Source organism: Sciurus vulgaris, assembly GCF_902686455.1.
Source record: "Sciurus vulgaris genome assembly, chromosome: X".
NCBI lineage: Eukaryota > Metazoa > Chordata > Mammalia > Rodentia > Sciuridae > Sciurus > Sciurus vulgaris.
In genome coordinates, this window is record NC_136471.1 from 101,677,267 (window position 1) to 101,700,466 (window position 23,200).

The 23,200-nt window shown below is 37.7% G+C and overlaps 1 protein-coding gene across 8 annotated transcripts in view; it reads left to right on the top strand.

Annotated features, from left to right (window-relative positions):
• The window catches only part of CASK (calcium/calmodulin dependent serine protein kinase), a 358,268-nt gene that overhangs the window by 147,245 nt on the left and 187,823 nt on the right, over nt 1–23,200 (top strand). For all 8 annotated transcript variants that reach the window (XM_079122840.1, XM_079122842.1, XM_079122843.1 and 5 more), the window contains exon 4: nt 22,417–22,494. In XM_079122840.1, coding sequence (XP_078978966.1) covers nt 22,417–22,494 — 78 coding nt within the window. The remainder of the gene's footprint in view (nt 1–22,416; nt 22,495–23,200) is intronic.

The window sequence follows — 23,200 nt, forward strand, 5'->3', positions numbered from 1 at the left end:
TGTCTCTATTGATTTTTTTCATCTTTTGCAATACGTCTTAAGAGTGTGATGTGTATGTGTATTTTAATCTTTTCTTAGGTTTTTTTAAATTTTCTTGAATCAGTGAATTGATATTATTCATGGTCATGGAAAATTGTCAGCCATTATCTGTCCAAGTAATTGCCTCTGCCCTTTTCTCTCATCACCTTTATGACCCAATTAAATATAATTAGAGGTATACTTTGTGATATTTTGTATGCTTCCTACCTTCTTTCATATATTTTACGTTTTTCTTAATGTTTCATCCTTTTTTATTCTATCCTCTCTTCAAGTTATCTAATATTCTCTTTAGCACTATCTAATATGCTATTTATCTTCTGGATTTTTAATATCACTTTTTTTAGTTTTATAGTTTCTATTTCCTTCTTAAAATTTGCTATTTTAATTTTTATTATTTTCATGTTTTTGCTAAAGAGTTCAAGCAGCTTCTAAGGTCTAAGATATAGTAAGCTTCATCATTTAGCAATCTTGTTTTGAATAACTTCCTGTGGTTTTGCTTATATTGTCTATTATTTTTGCTTATTCTTGAGTAAAATCTCTTATCCTTTCATGTGCCAATTCATGTTGACTTTGTGCTGGAAGTGATATTGAAACTTAATTAGCCTAAGAATGATGCTTCCTTCCTCTAGAGAGGATTTGTATCTGCTGCTTCTAGGTACCTTCCAACTCTAGCAGTTTGGGACTATCTTAATCAAGGTTCAAGGCTTAGATTTTCAGGGCCACCTAGATGTAGAGCCAGGTTTCAACTCTATGAAGAGAATGATTACTTACAGTTCACCTCTAGCTCTTTAGGACCTCATCTTAGTGTTGGAGAGGAGAGTTTATCAGATTGCCCTGGATTCTGACATATTTTCCTTTCTGAAGTCTTCTGTATAAGCAAATGTCCCAAGGGCAAAGAACACTATGATTCTTGGCCTTACCTCTCTGGATTTCTATTCTCTGCTAGATATCAGCTAACATTCCTGACAATTTGGTTCATACCTTGATGCTTTCGAGAAGTTTTTTTTCCAAATTTTTTAGTTGTTTGCAATGGGGGACATCACCTAAGCCATCATTATTGGAAGCATAAGTTTAGTAATATATTTAAAACTCATCTTACATAGTTTTATATTACTTGCCATAAAGATTTAACAATTTATGTTTATATCAATGGTAGATGAGAGTATCCATGTTTACATTTTAATAGATCAAAATGATGTTTTGGTTTAATTTGCATGCATTTTGTCATTAGTACGGTCAAATATTTTTAAAGTATATATACCCATTTCTTTTGCATCCATTTACTTTCTTTAGTTGTTTGTTCTTTTGCAAGAATCCTTTATTTACTAAAGATGTTTACCTTGTACATTTAATTGCAACTATTTCTCCAAAATTTGCTTGTTTAATTTTGTTTATAGGATTGGATTGTTTTGTTTACTGATTTTTTAAAATATGCACATGGCTAAAATTCTTTCCAAGAAAGAAGTTACAAATGAGCAGGAGGGAAGGCTAGAATGAACCCTGTGATATGGGATTAGAATTGGAGACAGCAGCATGACTTCATATTTAATTTATTACATGTACACACACAGAGACAGGTAGATATAATTACAGAAGTAATTATAGACATGTGCATACATGGGTTAATGCACATACATACATTTCCTAGCCTTTCCACTTAGAGAACCCAAAGCAGTGACATCCCAGTAGTAATGGGTATACCCACACACTCCCAGAACATCATTTCTAAATATCCTTCTCTAATAGAAGGACCTAGGGCTTCTTGGAGAAATTATCATTAATAGTAGAACTGAGGCAGAGAAAATGTAAAATAAGCCTGAAAGTAAAGAAGTGTTCAAAAAGATGGATGCATCTTTTTGAAGATGGAGTCAATCAAGACAATGGCTGGTGACAATGGTGAGAGACACTAAAGCCAATCTGATAGTGTTTCCAATGGCCAAAAGTGAAACAATTTGAGCAACAAAATAGTCTTGGATTATAATCCAAAGTACAAAGTAACTATGAATCCATACTGATATAAAGAAATAATTAGACAATAAATGAGAGAGAAGAAACAAACTTCCATTACAAAGGAATTCCAAGTATTCCATGTAGATAATCACCCTTTTCTCTTGAGTGTGGGCTGGACTTCATTTCAAAGAACAAAGTATACAAAGAGAAAAATGATAACTTTACAGCAGAAAGACTGGCAGATACTATCTTCACCAAGTTAATATCACCAGCAGGGAGTCACGTGGGCATCATGTACCCTCTGATAGGATGTGAAGAGAAGGGCATTTCACGTCTAATATTCTTTCCCCCCAAAACCATAATCCTAATCTAGACATGAAGAAAACATCAGACAAACCCAGGCTGAGGGACATTATACAAAATACCTAACCAGTACTCTTTTTTTTTTTCCTTAAGCAAGAAAGGAATTTTTTGAGCTGGGCATGGTGGTGCATACCTGTAATCCCAGTGGCTCAGGAGGCTGAGGCAGGGGGATCACAAGTTCAAGGCCAGCCTCAGCACATATTGAAGCCCTAAGCAACTTAGTGAGACCCTGTCTCAAAATAAAAAATAAAAAATAAATGAGCTGGGGATGTGGCTTAGTGGTTAAGCACCTCAGGGTTCAATCTCTGGAACCAAAAGAAGAAGAAGAAGAAAAGATTTTTTTTCTCAGTTGGACCAAAACTGGGAAGACAGCTAGCCTAGAAATCTGTCTTCTCTATACTGACAGAGGGAAAGGACAAAAGCAGGGAGCTAAAAGTTATACATATGCATAGCAATCTTTGTCAGGCTATAGTATATTGCAGGCCTAGTTTTTCTGGGATCCCATCCCTGGAGTCCTGCTGGCTTCTTCCTGTTACCATGGGGTGGGGGTGGGGAGTGTTTGTTTTCATCCTAAGCATGAGATGACTGCCAGCAGGAAGCTGGGACAGAGAAATAAAGAACAGGTTAGAGGAACAAAATGGAGTTAATCAAGACAATGGCTTTATCTTTTAAAAATTTTTTCCCAATTTTAAAGGAACCCCTATTATAGGGCAGTCTTGCAATACAGATCCCTTAACCTATAGTATCTGTGCTAGCTCCAGTAGTAGTTGGTTAGAAAATTAATTGAATTCTTTTAAAATTAAAAGTTGCTTTAATCAAAACTAAACAAACAAAAATGAAACAGATTACACCATTATTTCCTGTTTAAAGAAACAATTGCAGATTTTTATTCATTAGATAATAGTTGTTAGACAATATGACAGTTACTAGATAATAAGAAGTTATTATTTTTTTTCATGTGTGACTTTGGTATTACAGCTATTTTACCAAAAATGAGTCCTTATTCTTTGGAGATAAGAACTGAAATATTTATACATGTGTTATTGATGTCTGGGATTTGCCTCAAAATGAAACAAGGGATGAGCAGTTAGAATATAGGTAAAATGGTTGGCCAATGAGTTGTTCACTGTTGGAGCAGAATAATGAATACAGGAGGTTCTGTACTTTGCACATTTGAAATTTTCTACAATATAAAAGGTTTTTTACTGAGGGAAAAATTACAGGGTTTCTACTTAACTTTTTCAACTTTGTTTCTAAATGATATCTCTAAAACTCTTGGCTCCTTGTAACATGAAATGTTTATTTGCTTCATCCTACTAGTTTAAATACATAATAAAAGTAATGAAATGGAGTTCATTGCCTTTCTTTTCATCCTTAAGGTATATTTCCATAGGGATGCACAATCAAATGCTGGATTTGACTAAATTCTAAACTTCTCTTTGAGATATATATAAGAAATAATACAGATGTCCTTATAGACTTGGCCAAGTTTCTGCCAACATTAATATTCTGCAAAACTAATATAGTATTACAGTGAGGATACTGACATTAATACAATCTACCAATCCTATATAGTTACCAGCAGGAGTTTGTTTTTAATTTTTAAGACTGCCTTTTTTACTACTTTAATCTTGATTTTTTTTAGATTATGGAAAATCTTTACATGATTGCAAAGTCAAACCTATGAATAGGGTTCATTTAGAAAGGTCTGGTTTGTTTCCCTTGTCCCCATTCACTTCCTTGCTCTAGTAGTAACTAGTAACATCTTTAAAAAGTAGTTTATTTTCAATTTATTTTTCCATTATTAATTATTTAAAAGTTATTTTATTTTATTTTTCCATTATTGCTGTTTGAAAATATAAGAAGAGCCAGGCATAGTGGCACATATCTGTAATCCCAGAAACTCATGAGACTGAGGCAGGAGGATCACAAGTTAGAAGCCAGCCCCATCAATTTACCAAGACCCTCAGCAGCTTACTGAGATCTTGTCTCAAAATAAAAAGTGAAAAGACTAGCCAGGCACACAGGTGCATGTCTGTAGTCCCAGTGGCTCAGGAGGCTGAGGCAGGAGGTTTGTAAGTTCAAAGCCAGATTTAGCAACTTAGAAAGGCTCTAAGCAACTTAGTGAGACCCTGTCTCAAAATAAAAAGGCTGGGGATATGGCTCAGTGGTTAAGCACCTCTGGGTTAAATCTCTACTACCAAAAAAAAATAAAAAGAAAAAAGAAAAGAAAAGAAAGAAAAAAAGTAAAAGGAGCTGATGTTAGGGCTGGGGATATAGCTCAGATGGTAGAGTGCTTGCTCTGCTCTGCAAGCACAAAGCCCTGGGTTCAATCCCCAGCACCAAAGAGAGAGAGAGAGAGCTGATGTTATAGTTCAGTGGTAAAGTGCCCCTAGGATATGGAGATATATATATATATATTTGGGAATTTCACTCCTAAAGATGTGGATACCATCAAAAGGCATAAGGTTTTCATTGTTTCCTCCAGAGGTTTTGAACTTTAATTAATAGTTGTGCATATTATTTTTAAAGTGGCTTTGTTTTCCTCAAGTAAAATGGTGAACTCATTTGCTTTCCAAGGGCAGGGCATGAGTTACAGAGACTGAAGAGTATTGTAGATTGTAGTATGTGCCTTCTTAATGTATTCCTGGGCACACTTTTTTTTCATAAACTTGAAAACTCAAAAGGGACATTTGGTTAGGTTATAAACTGTACATCAATCTATGCATAAATGGCAGCTTGTTTTCTTGAGCCACTGTCTAATGTTTTTGTTTTTATGGAAATTTTTTAATACTGATTGGTTCATGGATGGTCAGTTTTATACAGAGTGAACAATACAACACTTTGCCAAAAATAAGTGTAGCATTGCTTAAACTTGTGTATTAACACCAGTTCTTTGTAATTGGGTTCAGTGGTGCATTTTGCAGGGCCTGGAGTTATAGTTTTTTATTCTGTCAGTAAATAAAATGTCCTTTAACGTCAAAAAAAAGGAATATGGTTTTATGGGTGTGTGTGTGTGTGTGTGTGTGTGTGTGTGTTGTTAGGTATTGAGGCCAGGGCTAAGCTACATCTCTAGCCCTTTTTTATTTTAAGTTGCCTACACTGGCCTCAAACTTGAGAGCATCCTTCCCCAGCTTCCCAAGTAGCTGGAATTACAGGCATGCACCACCGTGCCTGGCCATTTTAAGAGAGGTTTTGCTTGTTTGTTTGTTTGTTTTGGCTACAGTATGGCTATTGGGTTAGAAGGAACACATTTGGATATGGGGGAAATTGGTAGACCATTGCAGTAGTTCAGTATGGACAGTGATGGGTAGGATAGATCAATATCAGTAGAGAGCAAAGGAAGGGAATATAGGTGCAGATATTTAGAAATTAGAAGGGATAGTGTTTCATGTTTGGATAAAGGAAATAAGGAAAGTGAAGGCACCAAAGTTGACTTCTCTATCTCTGGCTTGAGCACCTGGTGTATGATGGTGACATTGACTCCCTTGGGTATCCCTGGAAGTAAGCAATGACATACATTTTGGTCATGTTAAGTGTGAAGTCTCTATAAGACATCTGAATGAAATTATTAAAAGGAAGTTGAACATGTGGGTTAGGTACACAGAGAGAGATCTTGGATGGATCCAGATATTTGTGAATGACTGCTATATAAGATGATTTAGAAGAATATACAGGGAGAACAGAAAAGACGACTTAAGGGTTGAGGTTCTCCCAAACTTTGAAGGTTATAGAACAGGAGGAATAACTGGCAAGTGAAATAGATAAGGAATAGATGAAGAGATGGAAGGAAAATTATGACAGCAGGGGTCACAGAGACCAGGTAAAGAGAGTTGATCAAGGATAATTTTTGTGGAGAAATGAAGGATTTCAGTACTTCTTAGTTCCATCCTTCACTAAGTTCTTTTATTCCTTCACCATCCATCAGTACTCAAGTTATTCAGCACTCTCTATTCTGCTCATTTCTGAGATGTGCTCTCTGTTGGGTGTCTCTTGGTATCTCCTTGCTCCCATTTGGTACCCCTTTCTGCTGTTTAATTTCCTTAGTGAGAGACTTAAGAACATCAGAGGACAAGTGAAGAGGCCTATACTGTTGCCCTAACTTTGTTACCGACTTTATTTATTAATTTTATTATACTTATTACCATACATATTATCTGTGATATATGGCCAGAAACTTGGGACAGTGATGGCTGGATATGGAAACAGTTACAATGACAGGGAGAAAGAGGGGAAGGTAAAGAAAGAGCTGCCTTAGAGGAGGTGATACCAAAACTTGAAGGATGACCAGGAATTTGCCAGGTGGTCAGAGCAGGGATAAAACTAGGCAAAAGTAGTAAAGATGTAAAGATATAGCAATCCCAGGAAATTCAGAGAAAGAAAACAGAATGAAGCCAGGCCTCGTGGAAACTAGAAAAACAATGATCCTAGGAACCAAAGTCACTACTCCCTTCCTTCCTCAGCATTTTGCATTGACTTTGCTCTGGAAAGACCAGCTTTCCCTGTTTACTCAAGGGCCTACATGTGGCCCCAAAACAAACTTCCCCATTCCCAAATGTCCATGAAGCCAAAGTAATTTCTTAGAGTATCTGTTCCAGACAGAGAGAAAAACTACAAATGAATGTATCTGGCTGTCTCCATTTTTCCCTTCTTTTCTAGAACCGAGTATCCTATTGTTGCCCTGACCACCTGCACACAGTCTTCTTTTGACTCAGGGACCCATTCTGTGTCCAACCAGGAGCAAATAAAAGCCCACTGTTGTTTTCATGTTTGGTCTAGGGTTCTAGGTGGGTAAGTTTAATAGTAGAGATGGCAAGTTGGCTACAAAAGTGGGAAAGGAGCTGGGTATTTCTGGTAGGCAAAGTGCATGTGGAATGGCTGGCCAGAAATATGAGTCAGTTGTGTGCTTGGGTATTACTGGTTAATAATGGTTAGCTATTACTTTGAAACAAGGTGCAAGACAATAGAATGACTGGAGATGAATTTTGATATGTAACAGAAAACCACTGGTGGAGCATGTAAGTGTACACCATACTTTACACATTTTAATGGTCTCTTAATGTCTCTTAACAACCCACTGACTTTCATTGCTATGCCCATTTTACAGATGCAAGAACTGAAACTTAGAAGGCTGTGACTTGCTGAAGGTCACAAAGCTGGTTTGCTGCAGCCCGAATTTTTTTTTTAGAGGGGGAGGTTACTAGAAGTTGAACCCAAGGGCACTTAACCAAATCCCCAGCCTTCTAATTTTTTATTTTGAGACAGGGTCTTGCCAAATTGCTCAGGGTCTTCCTTAGTTGCTAAGGTTGGCTTTAAACTTGGGGTCATCCTGCCTCAGCCTCCTGAGCCACTGGGATTACAGGTGTGCACCACCACATGCCCAGAGCTTACTCTGGTATGCCTAGGCTTTTGATATTGTTCTAAGGCTCAACAAGTACTCACTGAGTGTGCACAGTGTTCCAGGCACTGTTCTAGGTACTATAAATCTAACAGGAGTAACTCAAAATCTATACCTATGAGACTTATATTCTAGTGGAAGAGACTAACAAACAACTATGTAATAATAATAGTCAAGTAGTAATACGTGCTATGAGGAACAGGATCGAGTAAGGAATAAAGAGTGATGAGGCTGCTACTTTAGATAGGTTTCATGGAAGCCCTTTCTCAAGAGGTGACCTTGAATCAGATTTAAAGCTTTATTCTATAGGTGGGGGAGCACATTGAAATAATTTTACCAAGGTAATAATCTAGTCAAACTTGTGCATTAGAGAGAGACCTCTAGATTCAGTATGAAAAATGGTAGTAGAAGGTGGAAACAAAAGTCAATAAAGAATTCCAGGCAAGACGGGATTTGGAGTTCAACTTCTATATTGTAATAGGAACCAAAATCTACAGGGAAAGAAACTGGAGTGAGGCTAGCTGCATGAAATCCAGAGGTGGGCAGAGATCCTAAACCTGGATTAGTGGCTGAGAAAAGCTCCAGCCACCATACATAGAGTGGTAGCTCAGAGGAACAGAAGAAGGAAAACAAAAACAAGAAATCCCCACTGAAGATTAGTGTTCATATTAAATTTTCAGAGCACACAAGGAAAAACTAATTTTCTGAAACAAACTCAACACATAGGAAATATAGTCTAAGGAAAATGCAGATAATAAAAAAATGTAAAAAGGACTTTAAAACCCTCAAAAAGATAAAAGGAAGGAGTAACAGCCATGCACAAGAGGCTGTTTTATTTGGTGAACATTGGAAACATCTGAAGAGAATATGTGTGTGTATGTGTGCATGCATACTTGCCTATGTGTCTGTCTGTCTATCTTTGGAATCAGGATGGTAGTATTAAAGAACCAATACAGAACAAAGCACAGTTCAATAGAGATGGTGTGCATGAAAGAGAAGCTGAGAGTCATGGAGGCTAGATGGAGAATATCCAACATAAAAAACCCAGGAATTCTACAGTTGAGCATAGAGGGAATGATAAAGATACTAATAAACTTTGGGGAAGAATATTACTTATCAACTCAGATTCTTTATGTTTGTTGTGATTATAGGCCACCCACCCATAGATGTCCAGTGAGCTACCTGTACGAATTTGTAACTGAGTAGAATAGAGTTTAGTATTCACTACCATTACATTAGCACAGGGCCACTTTCACCTCTTGGTACCTCAATTCCTACCTTACCAACTTTCGAGAATGAAATGAAATGGGAAAGAAGTCTGATACCCTCAGTCATCATCTTCATTGTCATTGTCATAAATTCTATTTGTTATAGAACTTCAGGATGGGAGATTATGAGCTCAGGATTCTGGAGCCAGATGGCCTAGGTTCAAACACTGGCTCTGCTAATTTGTAACCATGTGACCTTGGACAAGTTACATAACATTTGTCATAGCCTCAATTTCCACATCTGCAAAATAGTAGTTGTCTCCTAGTGCTGTTATGAGGATTAAATAAGTTATTATTGGTAAAGTACTTAAAATGGCACTTGGCATGTAGTTAAATGCTCAGTAAATCTTTGCTATTTGCAGTTAACAAACCTGCATTTAACAGGAACCTTCAGTATCCTAATCCCAGAGGACTGACTACTGTAAAAATGTAGTGTACGAGGATCATAAATTTAGGTATCTATGTCTTCAATAATACTGGAAAGATCTGTTTAGTTAATTGCTGGCTTTTATTTGTCCATGTAAAGAGTTTTGCTACTGTATGCAAATTGGCCCTGATGTTATCTGAACATTCCAGGACTCCTATATTTTTTTCTTCACAATGTCTAAAACTTAGAACTAATTCCTGAGCATGTGAGATATTCTCCTGAGGACATACTAATGGTTCCATTTTTTTTTTTCTTGCTAAGTTGGAACACTTCAGTCTTAAACAGATACCTATGCTTATCTTCTGTTTGTTTATATCTACATCTGTAGTTTTATAAGTACCAATCTTAACATTTCATTTTAACTAGAAACTTGCCCAGAGGTAAGAATTATACCCCCTAATTCGGTTTCAGAGCACAAATGGCAGTAGAATTAAAACAGAAAATCAATAATTAACAAGAACCATATGATTAATTTGTAATCCCTGCTTTGTTTGTTCAAGGTGAGATCATTTTCCAAATTAGCCCACCTTCCTCATCTGCAGGGCCACGGCCACATTGGGGCTGGCATGAGACAGATAGAGAAGACATGCCAGAGGTAGATGTATCAAAGAATGACCCTGAATCTTTGAATTCCAAAGATGCTGAAAGGAACCTGTTGTGGTTTTCATATCCCCATGTTTGAAGGATACCTCCCTCTCTAGAGTCCAGGAACTTTATCATTACTGGCAGCAGGGTCCTGGACCAATGAACCTGCCTTTAAATGAAGAGAAGGCTTTGAGGAGCAAGAGGGAGAATTTATTTCCAGGGAGAAAAGTGGCAAGAAGAGGTAGAGAGGCTTAAGTATAACAATAGATGCTCACCCACAGCAGAATTATAAGAATTATGGCAAGGAAAAAAAAAACAATCTGGTACAATGACTGTGACTAACTTGGCTTTGGGTGGCAGAGGTTTCATCCCATCTCCCCAAAAGAGTAAGAAAGACTAGAACAAAGGTCAAGAAACTTAAAAAGAAATGTGTTTAAACTAGCCAAACTAATATATCCAGTAGATGAAGAATTGTGTGATAAAGTATTTGTACCAAATTATATTTTAGAATTAATTGAGTTAAAAATTTTAGGGGTAGAGGACTGGGTAGAAAAGAGAGAAGTTCAAGGGTCTGGGTTTTTGAACTTCTTGCCCTGTGCAAAGAAGTTGGGGCCATTTAGTAACCAGTGTCTGAGTTGAAATCTATAGACCTCATTTTAAGTATAGTATCAGTGGTAACTTGGAACCATGGTCCCTACTAGCACCATGAGACCTGATCTGTGTCCTGGTCAGTAGGGAAAGAACTTGTAAGGATATGCTGTAATTTTTAAAAATACCTCTGAAGAAACAATGTCATTATCCTCTCAATAACCCCTGTAAACCCATATTAGGTCAAGGACAACGTCCTTCAAAAGGGTGAGCAGGAAGGATGGAGTTTACACTGGGCTAAGAAGCAAGCAACTGAGTTTCTAGTCTCATCTGCTGTTAATTGTTAACTAGCCCCAAGCGTGTCTTTTAATTAAACTTCCAGTTTTAAGATTCTGTGATGTCAGCCAGATGCCATAGCACACACCTGTGATCCCAGCAACTCGAGACTGAAGCAGGAGGATCACAAGTTTGAGACCAACCTCAGCAACTCAGTGAGACCCTGTCTCAAAATAAAATTTAAAAAATAATATTCTGTGATGTGACTCATCAAGATTTATACCTGGAGGTTGCTCTGTCTCATTTTAGCGTTGGTGGTTGGGGACGTGGATATTCAACTGTGAGGATTAGTGGAAACGCTGAGGGATAACTGAAGTTTCTACAGGATAGAACAGAACAGGGGCTATGGCTCCCATCTGCCTTCATTGTTCTCTGAGAATTTCAGAAAACTAGAGTAGTATGTTAACATAAGCAAGTAATAATTCAGAGGTCAGCTGCTCCTTTTCAGGAACATTTGCTGTCACTCGTAGCTGAAGTTTCCTCAGCCACTAGGAGGCACCATTGTCAAACAACATTCATTAGGGGCTGGAGCCATTAAGCAATTGGAGAGAAAAAAAATGTCAAGAAAGGAAGGATAGTAGAGTGAAACAGACATTATTACCTCATGTACATATATACCTGCATGACCAATGTGATCCTACAATATGTACAATCAGAAAAACTCCATTTATGTATGATTTATCAAAATGCATAAATGCATTCTACTGTCATGTATAACCAATTAGAACAAAAAAAATTTTTAAATTAAATTTAAAAATGTAGATAAAGAAAGAGTAGTAAATATAGGACCCTGGAAATTGTGGCAGTTCAGTCTTTGATATCTAGAGGGATGTCAGAACTATCTCCACTTCCGAAAACTTGATTAACGTGTTAATCTTAGACCACATTTCAGTTTTAGAGGCAACAAAATCTTTCAAGCAAGTCTTTTTCCAAAGAAACAATTATGTGAGATAAGAAAAGAGATTTTAGCCAGGCACAGTGGCACAGATCTGTAATCCCAGCAACTCAGGAGACTGAGACAGAAGGATCACAAGATGGGGGGTAGCCTCAGTAACTTAGTGAGACCCTGTCTCAAAATAAAAAATTAATAAGGAATGGGGATGAAGCTTAGTGGCAAAGTGCCCCTGGGTTCAAAATGCTGTTAGAAATATCAAGATGCTGCAAGAAATCAAACACGTGCTCAAAAGTGCATGGGCAAGTGTTTTACTTCTGTCAGGAGAGTGTGCTAACCCACTAGCAAAACCTGGCTAGCCAGCCCTTGCCTGGTCAGGCAGTCTGAGGTTTATATAACCTAATGCAGCACTGCCCTTTGTCCTGATTGGAGGACTCAGGAGTACCATCTACGCAATTGGCTAATTTTAAAATTAGGGTGGGCCAAAGGAAAGAGTTATGATTTAAATGGCTACAGTTGAATCCAATTAAGGCTGAATACTATATTCTGAAAATGGACCAAAAGATTTTCTGTTTCTCACAATTGCCCAGCACCACCACCACCACCACCACCACCACCCGCCAACAACAACAAAAAAAGAGACCTTAGAGATTGCTAAATAGAGTTATTATCTTACAGAGGAGTCATTGTCAGCCAGGAAAGAGTAAGTGTCATGATTAAGGTCTGCTCAAACAGTTAAATGTAGGCTTGAGTCTAGAATCAATTGTAGGGGGCATTTCTCATTGTTTTGTCTGTCCCAATGTTCGAACACTTTTCCAGTATTTGGAGTATTCCTCATCTTAAGAGTCTTGATGTGGGATAAATCCCATTTCCCACTATGGATGCTAAAAATGCCAGATATTTGCTCTCCTTGGCAGTTAGGATATTGTCACATGACATAGGGTTTGTAACTCAGACACATCCATCTATGATGTAATAACTAGTAACAAAAAAAAAAAAACACAATCATGTAGAACTCTCAGGTGACAGAAAGGAAGATTACTGGGACAGTAGGAGTAATAGCACTTTGGGTGGCGTCCATCATCTACCAGAATTGATATCCGCTCCTTGTAACTAAGAACCTTAACTGACCCAGAATTAAGTACCAGCAGAGTAAAAGAGGGATGACACAAGACCCCATTCTATGATGGGGCATCAGCCTTGTTAAGTGATTATAAAATATGTGGTTGGACTGCCTGGCACCTCTTTTACCTTGGAATATGAACCATAGTTGGGAAGGCTCCAAGATTAGGGATGGAACTAGAAATGGTGGGAAAAGGAAGAAGGCAAGCTAAGGCCAGATATCCCAGATTCCAGGTTCTGGTAAGGAACTCTGAGGAACCCAAGAATTCTTAACCAAACCAAACCTTCCAAGGCTTTACAAAGATCTATTTGTCAAAGTGGAAGCTTAGACCATATTTAGTAATTTGTAAGTTTAATGTACAAGGTCTCAGCATTAATCCAAATGTATCCCTAATCAATCCAAAATCCTAATAGTTTTTGAGCACAGACATGAAGGGGCAAATGGAAAATTCTGCACCTGACCTCCTGTGACAGGTCACAGTCAAAACACAGGCACACTAAAAATACTGTACAAAATTACCTTCGGGCCAAGTATATGTGATATATATGAAATATAAATGAATTTCATGTTTAGACATGGGTCCCATTCCCAAGAAATCTCATTATGTATATGCAAAAATGCTAAAATCTGAAAAAATCTGAAATCCCAAATGCTCTGGTCCCTAGCATTTTTGATAAGGGATTCTCATCCTACATAACTGCTACATATTTAGACATATGGTAGCAGAGTCTTCCATTTGTACACTTGTCCCAGGCCCTGCACAAGCTAAGGGAGGCCACCTGAGGCGTATGTGCCCAGACAGCTTTAAATCCATACTCTGGCCAGGAGCAGTGGTGCATGCCTGTAAATCCCAGCAGCTTGGGAGGCTGAGGTAGGAGGATCGTGAGTTCAAAGCCAGCCTCAGCAACTTAGTGAGGCTAAGCCACTCAGTGAGACCCTGTCTCTAAATAAAATATTTTAAAAGGGCTGGGGGATGTGACTCAGTGGTTGAGCACCCCTGGGTTTAATCCTTGGTTAAAAAAAAAAATCTGTACACTGGTAGAGCCAGCCAAAATTGCAAGGTAGGAGAATATCTATGATGTGCTCTTCTCTCTTCCCTGCCCCCAGTCTTTCCCTTCTTTCAGTGCTTAGCCGCTTTGTGTCCATTCACCCTGAGTGAATGAAGGCCTTCTTAGTACATTTGCCCCTCAGTGAAGCATGACGAATCCCTTCAGACATGACTTCATCTGCAGCAACCACTAGGAGGGCTCTTCTTTTTAGGCACTACCAAACATTCAGACCTACAAAATTAGCAAGGCCACAGTGAGCAGCAGATTGACTTAGAAGGATACAGGGTAGGAAAAAACAGAATTTTCCAGACAGGCAGCACTAGGCATTCCTCTCTCATAGGAATCCAGTCAGCATTGCATAAAGTAAATTCATCAAATATAGTAGGAGATCAGGGGTTTTTTAATAGTGTGAAAACTACCAATTCGAAAGTCAGTTTAGATCCACCACAGCCATCCCCACATGCAAATGAGAAAACTACACACAGAATAGTTTATAGAAGCTAATCAAATCACAGGAAAGTAAGCAAGAAATAAAATTATTTAACAGATCTTTGGAGAGCTTTTAAAACTTCAAAGGACTGGGATTCACAAAGGAAAAACATCAATAGATTTAACAAAAATTGAAAAAAAACTGGAAAGTTAATTTGCTTCAATATTGGCATAAAAGAGTTACGTTCTATTGAACAAAAAGAGTTCACTCCAATGAAAAGGAAGATATTAAGCTTTGTACACAAATGGGTGAGGACAGGAATAAATAGTTCCCATCACGAGAAATACAGTTGGTAAATAGACATTTGGGGACGTGCTCAGTCATTTTAACATTTTTAACAATACATCAGAATTGCTTTATTAAGCCATTCAGTTCCCATTACAGTAAATATCCTCTTTCTTCATTGAAAAGATGAAGGTTTCTATCTACTTGCATATTATAGTTAACAGTCCTGACTAAGTACTTCTCTGGTCCCTGTCCAGGTTCATACTGAAAGAATATGGGTCTGGGGAGATAGCTCAGTTGGTAGAGTGCTTGCCTAGCTTGCACAAGGCCCTGGGTTCAATCTCCACCACTGCAAGAAAAAAAAAAGAAAGAAAGAATATGATTGTATGTGTACAGTGCGGTGGGAAGGGAGAGATTAGCTCAAATTATGGCACCTCACACATTCCCCCATCCACCCCACACCCACCTAACATGTTGACACACTTCCTGGGACTTCAGGCCTTACGGTCATTGAACAGAAAAAAAATGCCTTGAGATACTGCTCTCCTCTTAACTACCACATAGTTACCACCCCTACTGTACTCTCACTGTGCTCTTGCCTGCTCTTTTTCTTATTCTCTTCTCTTCTCCCTCTCTTCTTCTCTTCTTCAGGACCCATCTACCTACTTCAGCAAGACTTTCTGAATCCCTCCAAGATGTGCTTTTTCCTTCCATTGAAACTCAGGTTGTCTTCTTTCATCCATTACAATTTTTGTCTTGTTTCTTCATTTGCTCTTCTGCAGTGTAGGCTCTTAGAAGATGAAGTCTTCTCAGAACTGGTCTTTCATCTTCTACATGTAGTAGATGCTTAATAAATGTATACTGACTGAAACTGAATTCCCTGTCCCAGTTTTGGTTTAGATGGGGAAAGAGTGACAAAGGTTGTGTGTACATGACTTCTCTTTCTTTTAGAAATGCACTTACCACCCACAAATACTTGTAAATACTCATCAGTATGTGGGGTTTTATTCAGATAAAAGACCTGTTTGTGCCCCCAAGTTATCTATAGTTAAATTATACACACAAGACAGGTACCTGCCCATGAAATAAATAATAATTGATAGTTTAGATCTAAATGACCATAGACACAGGTTCTTAGAGCCCCCACGAGTTCCACAGAGGAAACAGTTTGGAGCTTGTAAGAAGTTGGTGAAGGACATCAGTATCAGTGTAAGAATCAGACAGGTGGAAAAGTAGAGAGAAGACATCCCAGAGAGAGGCATAAAGAGGGCCAAAGTATTGAAATAGGTGGTAGTTTTAGTACATTTGTGAACACATCAAAACAGTACCATGAGCAAAGTCTTGATTTAGGAGAAAATAAAAAAGAATTATTTTTTTAATCAAGAGACTGATTTGTATATGCCAGGCATTTATCCACAAGCTCAGTAAATATAGAGAATTCATTGAAACAATATCAGTAATACAATATTCACATATATCATCTGGGAGGATGAGAATGGAGGCTCTGCATTTTGAAGATCCCCCTGGGGAACCGAGTGCAGTGCTGCATGCCTGTATATCAGCAGCTTGGGAGGCTGAGGCAGAAGGATCACAAGTTCAAAGTCAGCCTCAGCAACTTAACAAGGGCCTAAGTAACTCAGTGAGATCCTGTCTCTAAATGAAAAATAAAGGGCTGGGGATGTGGCTTAGTGATTAAGTGCCTGTGGGTTCAATCCCCAGTACCAAAAAAGAAAATCCCTCTGGGGATTCTGGAGTATGGGACCCCTGTGATAGGCATGAAATGAATTTCTTGTGCAGAACCTTCCTTTATGCTATTATTTTACCTATTTATTAGGAATCTCTTGTCTTCCATTAAATAAATGAAAACCTTGAGTACAAGTTATTTTATTAAGTTTCATTGGGTCAAAGAACATGTATATTTTTAAGGCTTTGGTCAATTACTATAAAATTGTCCTTCAAAAAGATCATATTGATGTATTTTTCCATCAACAGTGGATTTCCTGATCCAAGAAAATTTCTCTAAGGCTGAGTTGTGTGTGTGTGTGTGTGTGTGTGTGTGTGTGTGTGTGTGTGTGTGTGACATGAATTGCCATCTTCTCAGACTGGAATGTTAGAACTGTGTTCAAAATACAAAAAAAAATAATGCCTCAATCTGACATGAGTTTTGTGTGTACTCTTTTCATTGTCATTGTTAGAAATATCTTCTAATTTTCATTATGATTTCTCCCTTCATTGATGTTATTTAGCATGCATTTCTCCACCTCCAACTAGGTGAGGATTTGTTTAGTTATTTTGTTGATTTATTTCTAACATAGCTACTATAATGTCATTTATGACATTATAGTGATTAGGAAACATATCCTGAGTACTTGTTTCTTGCTGAAGTTTTGAGGCTCTGCTTCTGTCTACATTGGGGTTTTTCTATGCTACCAACATGCTGTACCAGAAAAGATTCATTATCCCAGTTTTCCAAATGCAGCTCTGTGACCCCAGCCAGGGTGTTTTGTCAGGGCTTTAACCTTTGCAGGCTCTTCAGAGATGCACCAAAGAATCATTTAGCCTCTCCTCTTAGATCACGCTCATGCAAAAGTAACTGGCCCTATCAGTCTTCATCTGACTACCTCCCCCACCTCTCCAGAGTTCTCCTAAAGGTCCCCTCATCCCTGCCTCCTTTCCATAGCCCACTCCCTACCCCACAATGCAGAAGCATCTCTTGCTAACCTCTCTGAGCTCTAATTCTTTCCCTGTTCTTACTAGGTAATTTTTCATTCACTGTACTGTTAATACTTTGAAGACTTAAACAATTTTTTTCTAATTTCACCCAGCTTCTATAGTTGCTATTTTTGTCATCTTCAGGGAAAATGCTGGTGAGAGAAATCCAGATTTGGTCTGTCCTTTATAACAATGTTTCTCAAAGAGTAGTTTGCAGACAAGCGCCAGCTGACCATCTGTTACCTGTCTGCTGAGAGATAGGTACAGAAATTGAGAGTAAACATTTAAAAACTGTATTGCAATTTGAGCAAATTAACAGCACATGATTTTGTGCCTTCAGCTCAAAATGATCCTTATGCCAAAGTGGTGTATTTGGGAGTGGCATATTCTGAGCCCCTTCTGTACACTGAACCTTGCCTGCCTTCATCTCCCTTTTCTCTTTTCCCTTCTAGGTCCCTCCAAAAAGTCTTCCTCTAAGTCTCAGGATAGCTCCTAGATTCTTATGTTTTATTGTTATTGTTTTGATATGAGGTGTCCCCCCAGAACTTCCTGGGTTTTTGCACTAATATTCAGAGGTGAAATGATTGGATTGTGAGAGCAATAATACCTTGTGCCTCCAAACCTGTGATCTGTTTTGTTTGTTTCATACCTTGCCTTGGGATAATCTTTTTAATTATATAAACATTCATGTTTATGAAAATTTTTTTTTAAATTCAGATAGAAGAAAGAGAGGGAAGGCTAAACTCATTCATAATCCCACCACTTTTAATTCGGAGCAAATCTCCCCTGGTTTCTTTCTGCATACAGTACAGATGCACTTCTCATACTCTCCCATAGGAGGGTTTCTCCTCCCTGTCACCTCACTCCCTCAGAATGGAGACAACTGGGACATTCAGAACACGCTTTTTGAAGATTCATGACAGCACCAGGAATAGCCCAAGATAGGAAGCCAAAGACAAAAATGAAATGAAAAAAGCCTTATCGTTGTTTAAAGAATCCTTACATTATTAAATAAAGTTTATCAAAGAATTGAATCATCAATTTTGTTTAAAAGGTTCAAGGTTATTATATGAGGATTGTATTATGAATATGTACATATTAAATTTCTGTGATGAATAAAATTTACATAAGTAACAGTATTTTTAGTTTTTATTTCTGTATCTCATGAAATTTAAAATTAGCAGATTGCTTTTTTTACTTTAATATCAATTAATGTTATAAATAATCAGATAGCTTTAATAAAAGGACTTTCACAGCAATTATTTCTTTCAGAATAATTCTTCATAGAACATACCTACATATTTAAAAATTTACATAGGTGATTTTGTTTGGTACCTCTGGCTATGAGCCACTGAACTGAAAAAGCACATAATGACCAAAATATCCCATTTATAATGCAATGAAAATACAAAATGCTGGGCTTTGGATATGCTCAGTGGTAAGCACTTGCCTAACCTGTCTGAGGGTTTGATCCCCAGCACCACACACACAAAAATTATATATATATTATACACCCATGGCTAGGAGAAGAGAAAAAAACTAACGACATTTGGAACCATTATAAAGAAAACCTTAAAACTATAACTTAAAGATACGAAAAGTGGATAAACATATCATGTTCATGGATGAAAATATTTTTAAAATTTAATTTCTAGAAGTTAATTTATAAATAGATATAATATCATCTGTGTCAAAATATAAAAAAAATTTAGAGTTTAGCAAAATGATTTTAATATTCATTTGGGGAAAAAAATCATAAAGAAAGATAATGAAATGAGATGTATTTTGCCAAATATCACAAAGTGCCATTATGGTCTGTAAAATGAACCCGGTGCACATGCCTATCATCCCAACTACTTGAGAGGTTGAGGCAAGAGGGTAGAAAGTTTGAGGCCAGCCTCAGCAACTTAGTGAGACTGTGTTTCAAAATAAAAAATTTAAAAAAGAACCGGGGATGTAGCTCAGTGGTAAAGCGCCCCTGGGTTCAATCCCCAGTAACAAAAAATGTTTAAAAAATAAAGATAAAGTGATATGGTTCTGGATCCAAGAATAGACAGGTCAGTGGATGAGAACAGCAACTTAAAAATACCCCATGTATATATGTGCACTTGTAGAGATGGTCATTTCAAGGACTAGGATTTCAGATATAATCAGAAGAAAAAAATAGATTGATCTTTGCTTTTAAGTATAACACAGGGCAGTAAATAATTTTCATTTATTTCTCATTGACTAGTTCTCTCCTTAGGCTCTGGCCTTTCACCACTTTGCAGCCTTGCCTGCCTTCATTTCCCTTTTCTCTTTTCCCTTCTAGGTCCCTCCAAAAAGTCTTCCTCTAGGGCTCAGGATAGCTCCCAGATTCTTATGTTTTATTGTTATGGTTTTGATATGAGGTGTCCCCCCACAACTTCCTGGTTTTTGCACTATTATTCAGAGGTGAAATGATTGCATTGTGAGAGCTATAATCTAATCAGTGCATCCTAGTTTGAATGAACTGACTAAACACTAACTGTAGGCAAGTGCGAAGTGGGTGGAGGAAGTGGGTCACTGGTGGAATGCCCTGTGGCCCCTTCTACCCTCTGTCTCTCTCTCTGCTTCCTGACCCCACCATGAGCTGAGCAGTATTCCTTCACAGGGCTCTTGCCCCATGATGCACTGCCTCAACTTGAGCCAATAGTAATGGACTCCGCTCACCATGGACTGAACTGCTGACACCGTGAGCCCAAATAAATTTTTCCTCCTCCTAGTATTTCTCATTGGATCTTTTGTTCACAGCAATGAAAGGCTGACTATCACATTTATTATGCAATCAATTTGTCTCACTCCTTTCACCAACTCCTCTTCTAAGCTGAATAGTGCTTATCTTCACATTTCACAATTAGAAAGGAAAACACCTGAACAAAACTAATTCCTTCACTATGAGATATTTTTGCAGTCCTCGTAGATCAACTAACCAGTTTAAACTGCAGTCGGGTTTAAAAATAGTGTTTTTTTTCTCCCACAGAACAAAGAAACAAAAAATATTCAACCTCTGGGGTAATCAAAGAAATGTAAATTAAAGCAATAACAAATGACTTGTTTCTCCTCTCTGATTGGCAGAGATGAAAAAGAGTAGTCATCCTAGTGGGGACAAGGTAGAGGAAAGGACGCATCCATACTCAGTAGAAGGAATATGAATCGCTAAAATGTTTCTGGTAGTATGTATATGGAAAGTGTTGTTGTATATACTTTAGACCCAGTAACTCCCACTCCTAAGAATTTTACTACCACAGATGATCAGAGTTATTCACAGAGGTACGTGATCCCATTCACCCAGGCTTGATTTGTGATGGTGGGAAACAGGTGACACAGTACTTCAGCATAGACTAGGCCCTCAGAAACATTTTGGAGAAGAATCCTCCTTAACATTGGAAAATGTCCCTCAGGTGTGAAATGGAAAATAGGTAAAAATTGTGAAACCTGGTATAAATGTGGAAGTATCTTCATTTATATAAAACCACACCAAGATCCAAATGATATAATCAGTTGTTTGTTAAATACCTACTGTGTGCTCAGTCTTCTGGTGTGTATTGGGTACGGGCATATTGAAAGTATAAAATCTACTTGTTGTTTAGAACTTTACACTCTTGTTGAAGTGTTATAGGGCCCAAGGTTGTGTGTTCTTTGTACACCCTGTAGGTGTAGCTGTAGTCAACCAGAAGAGCACTGGACACGGCTAGAGATTTGAATCCTGTCCCTATCACATCTTTGTCCAGTCACTTAGATCATTTGAGAATGAGAATGATTCTGACCTCATGGAGTAGTTGAATGGAGATATGATAGGAAGTGCTCCCCATGAAGCCTGATGAATAATGTTAGTGACTTTTTTCCCCCTTCTAGAAGTTTCTATTTTCTTAGCATAATACCTGCAGCAGGTATACTGAAGACTGAGCCACTGGATTTGAAAACATTTTCTAAGGCTTAAAGCATGAAAATGTTACTTATTGATATTGGAATAATTTCATTAATATAAGTAATGATCTGGCAAGAGTTTCATGTGTATATATATGTGTGTAATGTGTTTATATTATGTAAATGCCAAATGTTATGATATAGATCATATGTAGGTTGTTAAAGGATGAAAGCAAAGGAAGACATTGGACATTAATATAACTGGTGATCATTGAGGGGGCTTCATAGGAAGTAGGATTGGAGTGGAAACTTGAATCAAGGCAGTTATTAAGAAGAGCAGTATATGCAAAAGTGTATGACCAGAAAATAAAGGGAAAATAAATTATATATCCAGGGAGTGCTAAGAAACCTGACTGCAGTTTAAACTGGCTAAAGAGGGTGGTTTCTTGAAATGAGAGACCAGGTGTGGCCAAGTACCACAAGAGATCTTACCTAGCCCATGAGCAGTAGAAACCATTATAAGTTCTAGGGCAGATATTAGCACTGTGTCACCATCACATCAATGTATTAGAATATATTTATAGCAATTAACTTTGGTAATGAAAGTGTAAACAAAAATGTAGATCAGCTCTTTATTTTTTCCTTTCACAGCATATAGCTCAAATTTCCCATTTGATGGTGATAACTACAGTAAAATGTTTTAAATCTTTGTATTCCTAAAATATTTACTAGAAACAGGTAATTTTAGAATTTGACTCAAAAATATGTCCACAACCTCCAGCATTGCTTCTTTCTGGGACTTCTTATCATGACGACCTAAAGAAAATTTATAGTCAGTTTTTTATACCTCATGTTATCGGATATTCCCATTGCCTTACTCTTGCTGCAGGTTACTTTTCCTGCAGATTTTCAGTGCTAAGATACTTATAATGTCCTGTATAATTTATGCCTCCTTTGCATTGAAAAAAGGAGATTGAAATACTGTTAGCAGTATGTCAACAAATAACTTGGTGACAACGTATTTGCTTTCAGTGTTGCCTTTTTGGAATTTCCTCTTACATTCTTTTTCATGTTTCTCTACAGTATGGATGGAGCGGATCTGTGCTTTGAAATCGTAAAGCGAGCTGATGCTGGTTTTGTATACAGTGAAGCTGTAGCCAGGTATGTAATCTGTATCTAACTTCCTAGAGGTGGGCTGCAGATGTGGCTCAGTGAGTGGTAGAGTGCTTGCTTGCCTAGCATGCACAAGGCCCTGGGTTCAGTTCCCAGTACTGCAAAAATAATAATAAAATGAGTCCCCAGAGATAAAGTGGAGGAAGGTAATGATGAAGAAATCACTTGCTCTTCTAATTGATGGCGAGAGCGCTGCTGCTCTTTGCTGCAGGGATCACAGCTGTTTCCATATGTATTAGCAGAATCAAAAAGTAACTGAAAGTGCAAACTACCAAACAATGAATTGGTCTATTAAAACATGGGTTTAGGGGCTGGGTTGTGACTCAGTGGTAGAGCACTTGCCTAGCATGTGTGAGGCGCTATGTTTGATCCTCAGCACCACATAAAAATAAATAAATAAAATAAAAATATTGTGTCCATTTAAAATATTTTTTTAAAAAAACTAGGTTTACATTTTCACATCAGTACTGCTGTCTTTCCCATTTCTGATGCTTTTACACAAGGAGGGATTTGATAGCTCAGGAACCTTGTAGAATTGAACTTGGGTTTCTTTGGTTTGATATTTGTTTTCTGACAGATGCACCTCATTAGTTCTTCATTTTGCCTTTAGTGATATCACATTGCTATGCGATCAGTTAATCTAAGGAAAAACACAAAGCAGTAAAAGAAACAAAAAAAATCACCATTTTTCTGC